At 42.6% G+C, this 14,382-nt stretch overlaps 1 protein-coding gene across 7 annotated transcripts in view; it reads left to right on the top strand.

Annotated features, from left to right (window-relative positions):
• Positions 1-14,382, top strand: part of ASAP2 (ArfGAP with SH3 domain, ankyrin repeat and PH domain 2) — a 413,895-nt gene that overhangs the window by 274,139 nt on the left and 125,374 nt on the right. For all 7 annotated transcript variants that reach the window (XM_029595831.1, XM_029595830.1, XM_029595833.1 and 4 more), the window contains one exon: positions 5,817-5,932. In XM_029595831.1, coding sequence (XP_029451691.1) covers positions 5,817-5,932 — 116 coding nt within the window. The remainder of the gene's footprint in view (positions 1-5,816; positions 5,933-14,382) is intronic.

A 14,382-nucleotide genomic window follows, 5' to 3' on the forward strand; every position in this document is an offset into this window, starting at 1 on the left:
AATCAAGAAGAAGATTCCTCTAGAGAACTTTTCTGAACCATCAGTAACTCTGAGGTCACTCTCTCATACCTGCCTCCCTCCCTCACAACTGAGACCCACTGAAATAAGCTAACCATATATTTCACTGATAAGATCACCTAATTCCCCTTTAGATAAGACAAATTCCGCCAGCTCATATCTTGACCACTTTTTGGTCCATTATCAATAGATGACATAAATTCCCTATTCTCTACCCTCAGACCTTCCACTTCCTTAGATGATCCCTGCCCTTCCTGGCTCATTAAGCAAGCTAAACATGGACCGCTTCTCTGCATCCAGGCCATAACAAAAACCTTACTTGAGCAGAAGCTCAAGTACCAACTAGCTTGAAAAGAGCAATCATGAAACCCACATTGAAGAAGGCTAGCCTTAACCCCATTGACCTGAACAATTATCGACCTGTCTCAAACCTCCCTTATTTAAGTCTAAATAAAATCTTTCCAATGGCAGTACTATTATAACTAACTATTGACCCCTTACAGTCCAGCTTTAGATCACACTTGAATACTGATGTACTATTATCAATTATCCTGAATACTGATGTACTATTATCAATTCCCCTAGAGATGTACCTAGAGATATTAGCCCATAAGAATTCCCACGTAGGTTAATATATCACTGCCTTTTAGTAGGCAGATTTCTTGTATATAGCTTTCTTGTATAAAGTTAACTTCCGCATTGTTTTCCCCTTGCATTTAAATTGATTTGTCACTATTTTTTTAAGTTTAAATGTTTTATGTAAAACACTGCTGCTAATATCTATATTTATATAGCGCTGTTGTGAATTATTGTTTAATGTGAACCGATATGATGTTACTAAACGACTGTCGGTATATAAAAACCACAAATAAATAAATAAATAAATACCAGAACTACACTGTTAAGCCTGTTGGATGAATTCTGACTTGAAAAAGGAAATTCAGCCTTACTCATCCTCCTGGTCCTCTCTGCAGCTTTTGACACTGTTTATTACTGTCTCCTCCTTCTCCTCTCAACCTATGTGTCATAGGATTGACTGGTCCAGCATAAGCCTGATTTGCATATTTCCTCCAAGACTGCACTCAGATTGTCTTATTGGGAACAGCTACTTCCCAGCCCTACTTGCTGTCTTGTGAAATACCCCAAGGTTCTATCCTCTCACCTGCACTCTTCAATATTTACTTAACTCTGCTATGTGAACTCATCAGGGACTGCCACGTCACCCACTACTCCTATGCTGACAACATCCGTTGTGCTTGCTGGATGGCATTGGGAAACTTGCATGAATTGATAGTTGCACCCCTAAAGGGGGACACAGTGGGATTGGAGGTTGGATTCCATATGGGAATTTCATCTACTTTGGATAAATGCACATAAAATTGCTGCTGGGCAGATTAGATGGGTCTTTATTGTCCTTATCTCCCATCATTTACTATGTTACTATATAAAGGAGCACTGCACAATGCTTAAGATTTAACTACAATTACCACAGATCCTACATCATCTCTAAGGAAGTACCAACCTTACAGAAAGCAATATTTTTATCCATGAAAATGCTATGTGCCTTATTTTTATTAAAGACAGCATTATCAGCCCCTGCAGCAACTACAACATAAGCCATGTAATAGAGACAGGTTTCAGAATAAGTCAGCTCAGCAATCAGCCCAGAAACAAACAATATTTTGGCTACCAGCTCCTTCCAGTGGGAGAAAGGCTTCATTTTTTTCTTCCATCAATGGTCCTTTGTTATCCATGACCAATGGGTCCTCAGTATTTTGAAACTCTTCCTCCAAAAACCTTTTAATTTTTATGTAAGCTTCCCAGGGAACAATCACACATAAGACAAGAGCTAACATCTCTCTTCTCCTCTCATGTGGTAAGACCACTTCCATTGTACAAGAGAACCAGGGATTTTATTCAAGATACTTCCTTATCCCCAAAACGTCAGAAGGCCTTCACTCTGTATTGAATCTAAGAGATCTAAACACATTTTTCAAAAAAGAGGAATTCAAGATGAACTCATTAAAGAATATCCTTCCACTATTGGACCTTAAGAATCTGTTACCTATGTTGGGCAAAGATTCTTATACTCAAACCCCATTTATCCAAACTACAAAATATATCTCAGATACATGGTATAAAACTATCATTATTTATATCCTTCTGTTTGGTGTCCCAGTAGCCCCAAGAGTTTTCATGAAGTGCCTTGCGGTAATAGCAACTTATTTACAAATGAACCTCATCTTAGTCTTTCCTTATTAGACAATTGGCTCATATTGAGCAGATTCTTAGAAGAAGCCAACATTTCACGTGCTCTAACAGTTCAAACTCTTCTGTCACTGGGATTTGTACTAAACTACAACCAATCCTATTTGATGCTTTCTCATCATCTAGAATTTATAGGAGCTTATCTGGATACCTTAGTAGGGAAGCTTTTCTTCCCAATCAGAATATGGTGTCAGCAAAAGAAGATGCATGGACATTCTTGGCCACACAACACCATGATATATGTAACCCCATATGCTCGACTATGTATAAGACTTCCTCAATGGCACCTAAAACATCACTGGAACAAATAGACTCATCCTCTGTCTTACAGAATACCAGTCACTATCAACTATGCCAATTTCTAAATTGGTGGACTTGCCCTCTCAGTCTTCTTTAGGGTCATCCTTTACACCCTCCTCCGTTACAAATGACGTTAACCACAGATGCTTCAAATGGAGCCGTGGGGGTAGGGACTCATTTAGGACATCTGTGCTCTCAGAGAAAGTGGACCGGAAAAGAATATGTTCTTCACATAAATATTTTGGAGATGAAGGCTATATTCAAAGCATTAATAGAATTTGAAACATTCATAAGGGGAAAAATACTTCAGATGAAAATGGACAATATTCTAGCAATGTACTACATAAACAAGGAGGGAGGGATCTCAACCTTTGTGTCAAGAAGCCCTCAAGGTATGGGAGTGGGCAATACAAACAAAAATGCATCTTGATGCCCCTCATATTCTGGGGAATTGCAACTAATTGGCATCTGAGCCAACATTTACAGCCTCACAAATGGTCTCTTCACAGTATAATTCTTCAAAATATTGTCTAACACTGGGGATTTCCAAGAGTGGATCTTTTTGTGATGTTATTCAATCACAGACTTCCAATTTAATGCTCCAAAAGACTAGATGCCAGGGGCATGGCTTCAGACATATTAACAATATCTTGTTCAGAAGGCCTCTTATATGGGTTTCTCCCAATTCCTCTGATCGCCAAAAAAAAGCAAGGATGATTCTAATGGCCCCTTTCTGGCCTTGTCAACCTTAATTTCCATGGCTCCCAAGAGTGTTCATTGCTCAACCAGTTCGTCTCAAGATCTTTCAATATTTTCTAACTCAATACAACAGAATTCTTCCTCATCCTAATCTTCACACCTTAGCTATAACAGCATGGATGTTAAATACCAATGTTTAAAAGTTCTGCCATTCTGAGATGAAAGGAGTTTTGCTACTGGCTAGAAAACTGCTAGTTAAATGTTTCTACAGGTTCAAATGGAAAAGATTCTCCCTATGATGCAATTCTTACAAACAGGATCTGTTCAGATTCAAAACATCTACATTTTATTACAATATCTTCTTCACCTTTCCAATTCAGGATTGAAATCAAATAATGTAAGAATGTATTTATGTGCAATAGCAGCATATCATTTCTCCAAATGTCTTCCAATATCTTGTCCCATCATAGCCGGATTTATAAAAGGACTTGTCCAGAATCATCCTCCTATAAAAGCCCCCATACCACAATGGGACCGTAATCTCATTTTATCAAGATTGATGCAGCCCACATTTGAGCTGATGGCATCTAATGATTTCCAGGTAGCAGTTACTTCTACTTGCAGAGTTAAGGAATGCTAAGCACTATTGATAGATCCACCATAGATGCAAAGTTTCAATAACAGAGTAGTTCTTAGAGCTACTTTAGGGAGATATGATAGAGATCTATAAAATCATGAGTGGAATAGAATGGGTAAATGTAAATTGGCTATTTGCTCTTTCAAAAAATACAAAGACTAAGTGGCATTCCATGAAGTCAGTATTTGACACATTCAAAAGAAATTGGAGAAAACTCTTTTTCACCCATTGCACAGTTAAGCTCTGGAATTCATTACCAGAGGATGTGGTTAAGGCAGTTACCATAGCTGAGATTAAAAAAGGTTTGAACACATTCATGGAGGAGAGTTCAATAAACTGTTATAAACCAAGCAGATTTAAGAAATATCCACTACTTATCACTGCAGAATAGCAGCATGGGATCTGTTTGCTGTTTGGGATCTTGCCAGTTACTTGTAACCTGGATTGGCCACTATTGAAAACAGGATACTAGACTTGATAGATCCTCTGTCTGACCCAGTTTGGCAAGTTCTTATGTACTTAACTCACCTAAGATTTCTGCCTAAAGTTGGTTCTCATAAGAACATAAGAAGTTGCCATACTGGGTCAGACCAAGGGTCCATCAAGCCCAGCATCCTGTTTCCAACACTGGCCGAACTTGGCAAGTACCCAAAAACAAAGTCTATCCCATGCTACTGTTGCTAATAATAGCAGTGGCTATTTTCTAAGTCAACTTAATAGCAGGTAATGGACTTCTCCAAGAACTTATTCAAACCTTCAAATCCAGTTACACCAACCTCATCCCCTGGCAACAAACTCCAGAGTCTAACCGTGCATTGAGTGAAAAAAAACCTTCTCCGACTAGCTCTAAATATGCTACATGCCAACTCCACGGAGTGCCCCCCAGTCCTTCCACTATCCAAATGAGCAAACAACCGATTCACCTCCACCTGCTCTAGACCTCTCATGATTTTAAATGCCTCTATCACAGTTTCATTTATATCAATTCATAGTCCTTCCTGCTTGTTTTCCAAAGTCTCATACAAATAGATCGGAGCAGACAACTCCATACCTTGAACTGTAGAAGGGCTATATTCTTTTACATAGAAAAAATGAAACCTTACAAGAATTTGCCTCAACCGTTGGTTTCCTTTGACCCAAAGAACCAAGGCTATCTGGTAAGAAAACAAATGCTTTCATCATGGTTGTCAGATTGTATCCCCTTCTATTACAAAGAAATAAATATATAGCTTCCAACCAAAATTAAAGCTCATCAAATTAGAGCAACTACAACATCGGTTGCTTTTTCTTTGATCTGCCTCCTTACAAGACATTTGCAAAGCAGTTACTTGCTTCTCCATACACGCTTTTGTAAAGCATTATTGCCGGGACCAAGTTTCCTGATCAGATAAACATTTTCTAATGCAACCGTCAGCTTGGGAGTCCCTGTTTGCATCAACTGAATTAAACCTGCTTGTCCATGCTTACTTGTAATGTGTGTTCTCTGTAGACAGCAAGACAAATCAGCCACACAATACCGACCTCCTCCCCTTGGAGCTGAAGCCTATCTAGGGAAAAGACTGAGGAGACTCATGCATTTGGGTGGCTGATTTGTCCTGCTATCTATGGAAAACACTTGTTAAAGATAAGCAACTTTGATCTAACCAAAGTAGAAAATTTGCAACTGGGCAGCCATGATGTGTCAACTTGGTTCTTTTTTACTGCTGTCATTTACTATGTTACCATGTAGAGAAAACCAACAAAATAGTTGTGAAAAAAATTATACCTTTATTATACGAATGAAAATTTGGTTAGCTTTATGCAGGCATTCTCTATCAGTTGCTTTTTAAATATATTGTAAGAGATTTTGATTTTTGGTTGATTAATGTGGTATTTCTTCCTTTTTTATGAACAGTGGCAATCTTGACAAACAAACTGTGAAGGGCAGCACAGCCCTTCACTACTGCTGTTTAACAGATAATGCAGAGTGCCTGAAACTGTTGCTGAGAGGGAAGGCTTCTATTGAAATAGGTAAGAGTATCCTATAATTAAAACCAGCATAGAGAAGTGTTACTTTGAATTTTACTTTACAACAATGAGGTTAACCAACACTTCATGGTATTGTAACATATAATTTTCTATTGTGTATCATCAAATTCCTGCTATAAGCATTTTTTCCTCTGAAAATTAGCAGTTACTTCAGAGACATAATTCCACCTATCCTAAGAACATTCTTTGATTTATATTAAGAGAATAGAAAGAATATTTTTCATAAAAAGAATTAATCGAGGAATTAGATAAACAAGGAAGTAATCCAACTGTTATCAGTAGATTAACTATTGTCCCCTTGTAGATCATTACTAGGGATCTTCGTTTTCAGTATTTATTTTGCTTGGGAATTTCAATGTATTAAAAAAAAAGGTATGTGGAAAAAGAACTTTGATAGAACCCACGAGAAAAATAAGTGGAAAAGCCATTTTTCCACTGATTTCATTTTTGTTGAAACATTGAAATTCCCAGGCAAAATAAAATAAAATAACTGAAAATGAAGGTCGCTAATCATTACCAAACTAACATTAAATATACCAAATAAATTTTAAGGACTTATATTAATTATTCCTACTTCCTTAGCAACCTACCTTAATAACTCAATGTTAAGATGCAGTCAGAAGTCCATCAGTGAGACTTTGCACCAAATGCCATATGAATAATTATCCATCAGTTGGTGAGAGGTTATATGTGTGTTCTCAGAACAAGTCCAATCTGTGAAGGCTAGAGTGACAGACCTGGAGAAGCTGAAGCAGACAGAGGTATATAGAAGAGACTTTCAGGTATATAATAAAGTCCTAACTCCAGACTGGCAGTCCCTGTGCTGCCTTGGTGGAGCAAGATCACCTAGAAGGAGAGCATCACTTTGGTGATATCTGTGCTCCAGGTGATGCATTATATTCTCACACCAAGGATAAGTCTCCAAGGGCTTTGTTGCCAGGAAGGAAGGCTTAGGACAGCATCATAGTCTGATTCAATCATTAGGAATATGGATAGCTAGGTGGCTGTTGGATATGAGGATCTCTTGGTAACTTGTTTGTCTAGTGTGAAGGTGGCATGTTTTGTGTCACCTAGATAGGATTATAGACAGTGCTGGTTGTTGTAGCACATGTGGGTACCAATGATATAGGAAGGTGTGGGATGGAGGTTCCAGAAACAAAATTTAGGTTTTTAGGTAGAAAGTTGAAATCCAGAACCTTCATGATAGTATTCTTAGAAATGCTCCTTGTGGCTTGCACAGGACCCCAAAGGCAGGGAGAGTTCTGGAGTTACAAAGTGGATAAGACTATGGTCTATGGTTTTGTACATTTTCACGTTTGCTAGTTCCAGTCAAACACTGCCTTTTGTAAATGTTGTGGTAACTATCCCACTCCCATATGTACTCTTGTCAACTAGCAGCAGTAGTTTTTCTCCAAGGTCATCTTTAGTGAACACCAAAGTATTTATTTAGTAGTTCTACTTTGAACTCATCTTTCTCATTGCTCCTCATCTTGTCTTGTAACAGTGGTGATGATCTTTATCCCAAGGGCATCGGCTATTGGTAGTGGCTGGTGAATCTTTCGTCTAGCTTGTTTATAGCAGCTAGATATGCGTATTATATGTTTAGTTAATGCATAGCAGGCAGAAAGTTCCAGGGAGAGAATACCATTGGTTATTGCTCCTTATTTTGAAAAAATTAGAAATTCATCTTGGGTAAAAGAGCACATACCAACAGGAGTTTATAAAGATGATAAAGCTCTTATTTGCAGCAGTGACTGCAGTTCTCGATGGATTACATACACCATTACAAACATAATAAAACACAGCACTGACAACAAAATGTCAATATTGCCACATACAAGGACAATTAACATTATCTCACAATACACAGGCCTTATATGACCCTTAAAAGGTTTCCATTCTGGACCTTATGTGTAGCCTTATATGACTCTTTAAAAGTTTTTCATATCGATATGAGATTCATAGTTAGAGTCCCTCCCAACACAGTGCCATCAGTGAAACATGGCCATGCTGGGGGACCATACTTCTACAATAAGCCTTATAAATAAATTGCTTTGCTGTACACTTTGAAGACTCACAAAAATACAGTTCTCTTAACTTTGAAACAGCATTAACTGCCTTCACACACTTTTCCCCTGCTTCTGAGAATTGTGCCTATAGTGCTGACAGGCAGAGAGTTGGAAGGTTCATGTCTCTTGGACTGCAGGAGGTTTGCATTATTCATAGTGGCTATTTGGATGTGAGCTCTTTCTTTCCAGACATAGACAAGATCATGCATTCTCCAGAGGCACTGTCTGGAGCCTTGAATATCAGTTTTCCAATAAAATTGGAGGATATCCACTCCTCTGTGAAGCCTACTTTGTTATTGTCATTGTCACTATTTGAGATAGAGTTGGAGAATAGATTTGCTCAGCATATAATGTGCTTCAAGATCTTGGCATCAAGCACATGGACTCCCCTTTGTGCATCAAGTGATCCTTCTCTCACTGCTTTCCCTTTGGTGCCAACACAGGTTTAGCAACCCAGCCTGCCTTAGAGTTCAACAGGTTGAGAGTGGGAAGCTTCTTCTACTCCTTGTCATGAAGCCTAAGAAATGGAAACATAGGCCACCCAGATCTTTAGCTTCAGGATCAATGTGGTCTCAGAGGACCATTCAATAGTTATCCTTAAGTTCAATGCTGAAGACTCGTGAGGCCCTGGATACCCATCAGAAGAGTATTGTTCCCTAGAGGAATACTCAGCTGGGCATTCCATTAGTGTACTTAGTAAGACTAGCTGCGTCACAAGAAAAGATATTTTCAGTAGTGGGCCCCATTTTTTGGAACTCTTTGCCAAGAGGACTCCAACTGACTTGAGTGTATCTTAACTTTTAAGAAAGTACTGAAGATTTTTTTTTTTATTTCATCAAACTTTCCCTGACTCTTAGGGGTAGATTTTCAGAGCCCTGCTCGCCTAAATCCGCCCAAAACCGGGCGGATTTAGGCGAGCAGGGCCCTGCGCGCCGGGAAGCCTATTTTACATAGGCCTCCTGGCGCGCGCAGAGCCCCGGGACTCGCGTAAGTCCCGGGGTTCTCGGAGGGGGGCGTGTTGGGGGCGTGTCGGGGGCGGGCCCGGTCGTCGCGGCGTTCCGGGGGCGTGTCGGCAGCGTTTTGGGGGCGGGTACGGGGCGTGGCTACGGCCCGGGGGCGTGGCCGCGCCCTCCGTACCCGCCCCCAGGTCGCGGCCCGGCGCGCAGCAGGCCCGCTGGCGCGCGGGGATTTACGTCTCCCTCCGGGAGGCGTAAATCCCCCGACAAAGGTAAGGGGGGGGTGTAGACAGGGCCGGGCGGGTGGGTTAGGTAGGGGAAGGGAGGGGAAGGTGAGGGGAGGGCAAAGGAAAGTTCCCTCCAAGGCTGCTCCGATTTCGGAGCGGCCTTGGAGGGAACGGGGGGAGGCAGCGCGGCTCGGCGCGCGCAGGCTATACAAAATCGATAGCCTTGCGCGCGCCGATCCAGGATTTTAGTGGATACGCGCGGCTCCGCACGTATCTACTAAAATCCAGCGTACTTTTGCTTGAGTCTGATGCGCAAGCAAAAGTAGGCTGATCGCGCTTCTTTTAAAATCTACCCCTTAGTGCTGTCATAGATGGATGAGGTGGGTTCTAAGGTTTTTTGTTTTCTTTTAGTGATTAGTTTTGTTAATTTAATTATTTATGTGATGCCTTGTTGTTTTTAATGTTTTGTACGGTTTGTTTTTTGTAACCATGGTTATGAGTGTTTTATTGCAAGCCGCACAGAGCATTAGATATGTGGCATATAAATTTCATTAAATAAACTATTATGAGGGCTCTCTCAACCATAGGCCAGGAAAAGGTCTCAGTACAAAATTCAGCAGGTACATTAAATGTTACTACATATATAAAATCATAAAGGTGTGGTAAAGAATAATTCTAAGCAATTTCAATATGATCATCATGAGACCCTTCAGCATCTTTCGGCCAGCACCTCAGACCCGCAGTCCTCAGGCAAGAAGCACTTATGGCAAGGGCTGAGGCACCCCTTTTACCAGCCGTGCAGTATTACCTGACGGCGACCAGGACGAGATCTCAGCGGGCTGGCCCCAGGGATCACCTGAGGCAGCAATAAGCCCCTAGGACTCAGCCGGCACCCAGAAAAGCCCCGCTACAAGGTTTTGGCTGGCTCAGAGGAAGTGTAAGCCCTCAACAGGGGGGCCCTCTGGTTGGAGGTCGACTGCAGGTCTTTGCAGACCACTGGCCGTCAGTCACCTCGGACCGGTGGGTCCTGTCCATCGTTCATCACGGATACAGGTTGAACTTTTGGGACGTCCCTCCGTGGCCCCCCCCCCCCCCGTGTCCCTCTTGGGGCCCTTCAGTGAATCAGGAGGTACTCTTGACGGAGCTCTCCACCCTCACAACAACCAGGGCCGTTGAGTCCATCCCACCACAGCAATGAGGGAGCAGCTTCTACTCCAGGTGTTTCTTGATTCCAAAGAGAATAGGGGGATTCCATCCTATTCCGGACCTAAGAGCCTTGAACAAATTCCTGAAGTGGTAAAAGTTCAAGATTGTCTCACTGGGCACCCTGATTCCTCTCCTGCAAAGGGGGGACTGGCTTTGCTCCCTCGATCTCAGACACCTACACCCACATTGAGATTTCAGTGCACAAGAAATATCTTCGCTTCATGGTGGGCGAGCAGCACTTTCAGTACAGGAAGCTGCCTTTCGGCCTGGCATCTGCACCCCGCATCTTCACCAAGTACTGGGCTGTAGTAGGGGCCTACCTGCGGCGAATGCAAGTGCAGGTTTTTCCCTACCTGGATGACTGGCTTATCAAGAGTGCCTCCCAGGAGGGGAGTGTTGCGATCCCTGCACTACACCATTTGGGTGTTGGAGACCCTTGGGGTTTCTGGTCAACTACTTGAAGTCGTAGCTCGTCCCATCACTCCAGCTGGACTTTATTGTTGCTAGGTTCAACACAGTGCAGGCCAGGGCATTTCTGCCCTGGGATCAAGCTCTTACCATGGTGTCCCTGGTGAGAGTGACCTCTGAGTCACCAGGTTTTGGTGCACCATATGCTGTGTCTGTTGGGGCACATGATTGCAACGTCCATGTCACTCCCTTCGCTAGTTTACATGTGCGCAGAGCGCAGTGGACCCTGCAGTCTCAGTGGTGCCAGGCCTTCTAGGACCTTTGGGTGCACAACATATTACTCATTTACATTTACTACAATTTATGAATCGCCTGACACTTAAAAGGTCTAGGCGATGAACAAGAGTACAATCAAAATATGAAATTATATAAACAAAATAGAACATTCATATAAATTAATCATAAAAACAAATAAAAAGCATAAGTAAAGTTTTTAAAGCATGAAACTAAAAGCCGAAAAATAACGACCACTACATAAAATAAAAATATAAATTAAACTAGAAAAAGAAGAATTAACAAACAAGTTTTGATTTATTTTCTGAAATTCTTGTGGAGTCACATTGTCTAATGTCAATTGGGAAAGATTCCAGAGGGAAGGTCCGCCAGGCCAGGATTCCTTGTCGTAGTGGGAGGGTCTGTCCAATTTGGTCATAGGGGTGCCCTTCCAGGCTTCCCTTGCTCAAGTTGTGCTCAACCACGGATGCTTCCGTCCTGGGTTGGGGTGCCCATATGGAGGGCCTCTGCATCCAAGGTTGATGATCCATTCAGGAAGCAAGATGTCAGATAAACTTCCTGGAACTCTGTGTGATCCAATACGCTGTTTGGCCATTTCAGGATTGCATGGCGGACAAGGCGGTTCTCATCCAGACTGACAATCAGGTGGTGATATGGTACCTCAACAAGCAGGGAGGCATGAGATCATACATCCTCTGCCAGGAGACTGTCCAGATCTGGTCTTGGGCTCTGTCCCATGGTATTCTGCTACGAGCCATGAACGGAGAATGTGGTGGCAGACAAGTCACTCCTTCTGCTCCCACAAGTGTTCCCTGAAGCAGAAGGTTGCAGATTGGATCTTTCGTCTCTGAGGAACCCCAGACATGGATCTCTTCGCTTGCCACTGCAACAGGAAGGTAGATCAGTTCTGCACCCTGTTCAGAAAGAGAACAGCAAACCAGTATCTGATGCCTTTGCCCGGCATTGAGGTACAGTCCTCCTGTATGCGTAACCTCCGCTTCCTCTAGTGTCAAAAGACTCTTCTGAAGCTCCAACAGGACCAGGGAACCATGATCCTCATCGCCCCTTATTGGCCGAGGCATATCTGGTTCTCCCTCCTGCAGGATTTCTCCCTTCAGGAGCCAATCAGTCTGGGGACCTCCCCAGACCTCCTCATGCAAGATCAGGGCAGACTGCACCAGCCCAACCTCCAGACCTTGTCCCAAACGGCTTGGATGTTGAGAGGGTGATTTTGCAGCCCCCTAGACCTCTCGGTTGATGTGTCTTGGGTTCTGGTGGAGTCCAGGAAGCCTTTCACTAGAAGGCCTGAAGTGGAGGAGGTTCTCAGTTTGGTGTGAGCACCATGGCTTGGATATGTTTTCTTATTCCACCACGAAGCTACTCCATTGAAGTGCATCTCGGTGCTGTTGGGCCTACCACCAAGGGGTGGGTGGTTTGCCCATCTCTGTGCAGCCCATAGTGGGGTGCTTTATGTGAGGGGTCTGCTTCAGCTGAAGCCTCCCCTAAGGGCCCCCCGCTGTGGCCTGGGACCTCAGTGTGGTCTTGTCCCAGCTTATGAAGGCTTCCTTTGAACCCTTGCACTCCTGTGACCTTAAACACATGACCTGAAAGGTCATCTTCTTCGTAGCAGTCACATCATCATGCAGGGTCAGCGAACTTCAGCCCTTGGTGTTGTTTCCACTCTACATGAAGTTTTTCCACGATAGGGTGGTCCTTCGCATGCACCCTAAGTTCCTGCCTAAGGTGGTGACAGATTTCCATCTAAACCAGTCAATCTTCCTACCCACCTTTTTTTTTTCCAAAGCTTCATTCGCACCAGGGGAAATGGGCTTTGCATAGTTTGGATTGCAAGGGAGCCTTAGCCTTCTATCTGGAGCGGACAGCAGGCCATAGGCAGTCCCTGCAACTCTTCATCTCTTTTGACAGGTGCAGATTGGGGGTTGCGGTTGCTAAGCAGACTCTGACTAACTTGCTAATGGATTGTATTTCCTTCTGCTATGATCAGGTGGGACTGCAGCTTGGGGGCCATGTCAAGGCTCATTCTGTCAGAACCATGGCAACTTTAGTGGTCCACTTGCAAGCGGTCCCCAAGGACAAGATCTGCAAGGCTATGACAGTGTTCCCTGCACGGCTTCGCCTCGCACTTCTGTCTGGACAGGGATGGCCAACACGACAGCAATTTTGGCCAGTCCGTCCTCCGGAATCTCTTTCATCTTTAAAACTCAACTCTTCCTGCCTCGGGTTCAGGCTATCTCCCTGTGCTACCAACAGCACCTCTGTTGTGCCCGTTGCTACCTGGTTCGGTGACTGTTGGTCCCCTTGTTCAGGAACAGCCTGTAGCTAGGGATTCACCCACTTGTAAGTACTATCATCTTGCTTGTCCTAGAAGAAAGCAGAGTTGCTTACCAGTAACAGGTGTTCTCCTATGACAGCAGGATATTAGTCCCTGGGAAACCTGTCCACCACCCTGTGGAGCTGTGTTTTCTCCAAGTTTATTTCATATTTTTGTATTTCTATATTACAAAACTGTAAAGGGACCCCATGTGGATAGTGGCATGCCGGTGTGCTAGTCAAAATTTTCTGTGCCAGGCTCCATCTGATTATGTCACCCGCTTCTGAGGACTAACATCTTGCTGTCCTAGGAGAACACCTGTTACGGATAAGCAACTCTGCTTTCCTGACCTTGTTCTGGTGTCCACCTCCTTGTTGGAGCTTCATTTCATGACCCCTAGTTCTACGGTTTCCTTTCAACTGAAAAACCTTTGTTTCTTGTGCCTTAGTACCTTTCAGGTTTTTAAATGTTTGCATCATATCTAGAGCTTCTAATTTTAGGTGTTTTTAAACTGTAAATTTAGGTGTTTATTTTCTAGTTCATTAGGAGTTCTCTGGGGGTTCCAAAAATTGGTATTTATTGGTGTTATTGAAGTGCAGGTACTCTTGTTGGATATCTTATGGTTGAATCAAATTCATCCTAATATCAATACATAAGGGTAGTATATTTAATAATGTAAATTATAATACATATCACATCACAATCCTTTATTTCATAAATTATTAAAATATTATTACAAGTTTCAATATGTCAGCATATTAACATATATCCTTTTAATACATATAAATACGTTATTTACCTTCATATCATTTAGGCACCCACTATGTGCACACACCCTCCCTGTTGCACTAATATTGATTATCCCCTAAAAATACTTCCACATTCATCCTTCCCTCATTCATCTACATTCACCTACTTGTCCCTTCACAAGGCACCGTTA

The sequence above is a fragment of the Rhinatrema bivittatum genome, chromosome 3 (genome assembly GCF_901001135.1).
Source record: "Rhinatrema bivittatum chromosome 3, aRhiBiv1.1, whole genome shotgun sequence".
NCBI classification, from domain to species: Eukaryota; Metazoa; Chordata; class Amphibia; order Gymnophiona; family Rhinatrematidae; genus Rhinatrema; species Rhinatrema bivittatum.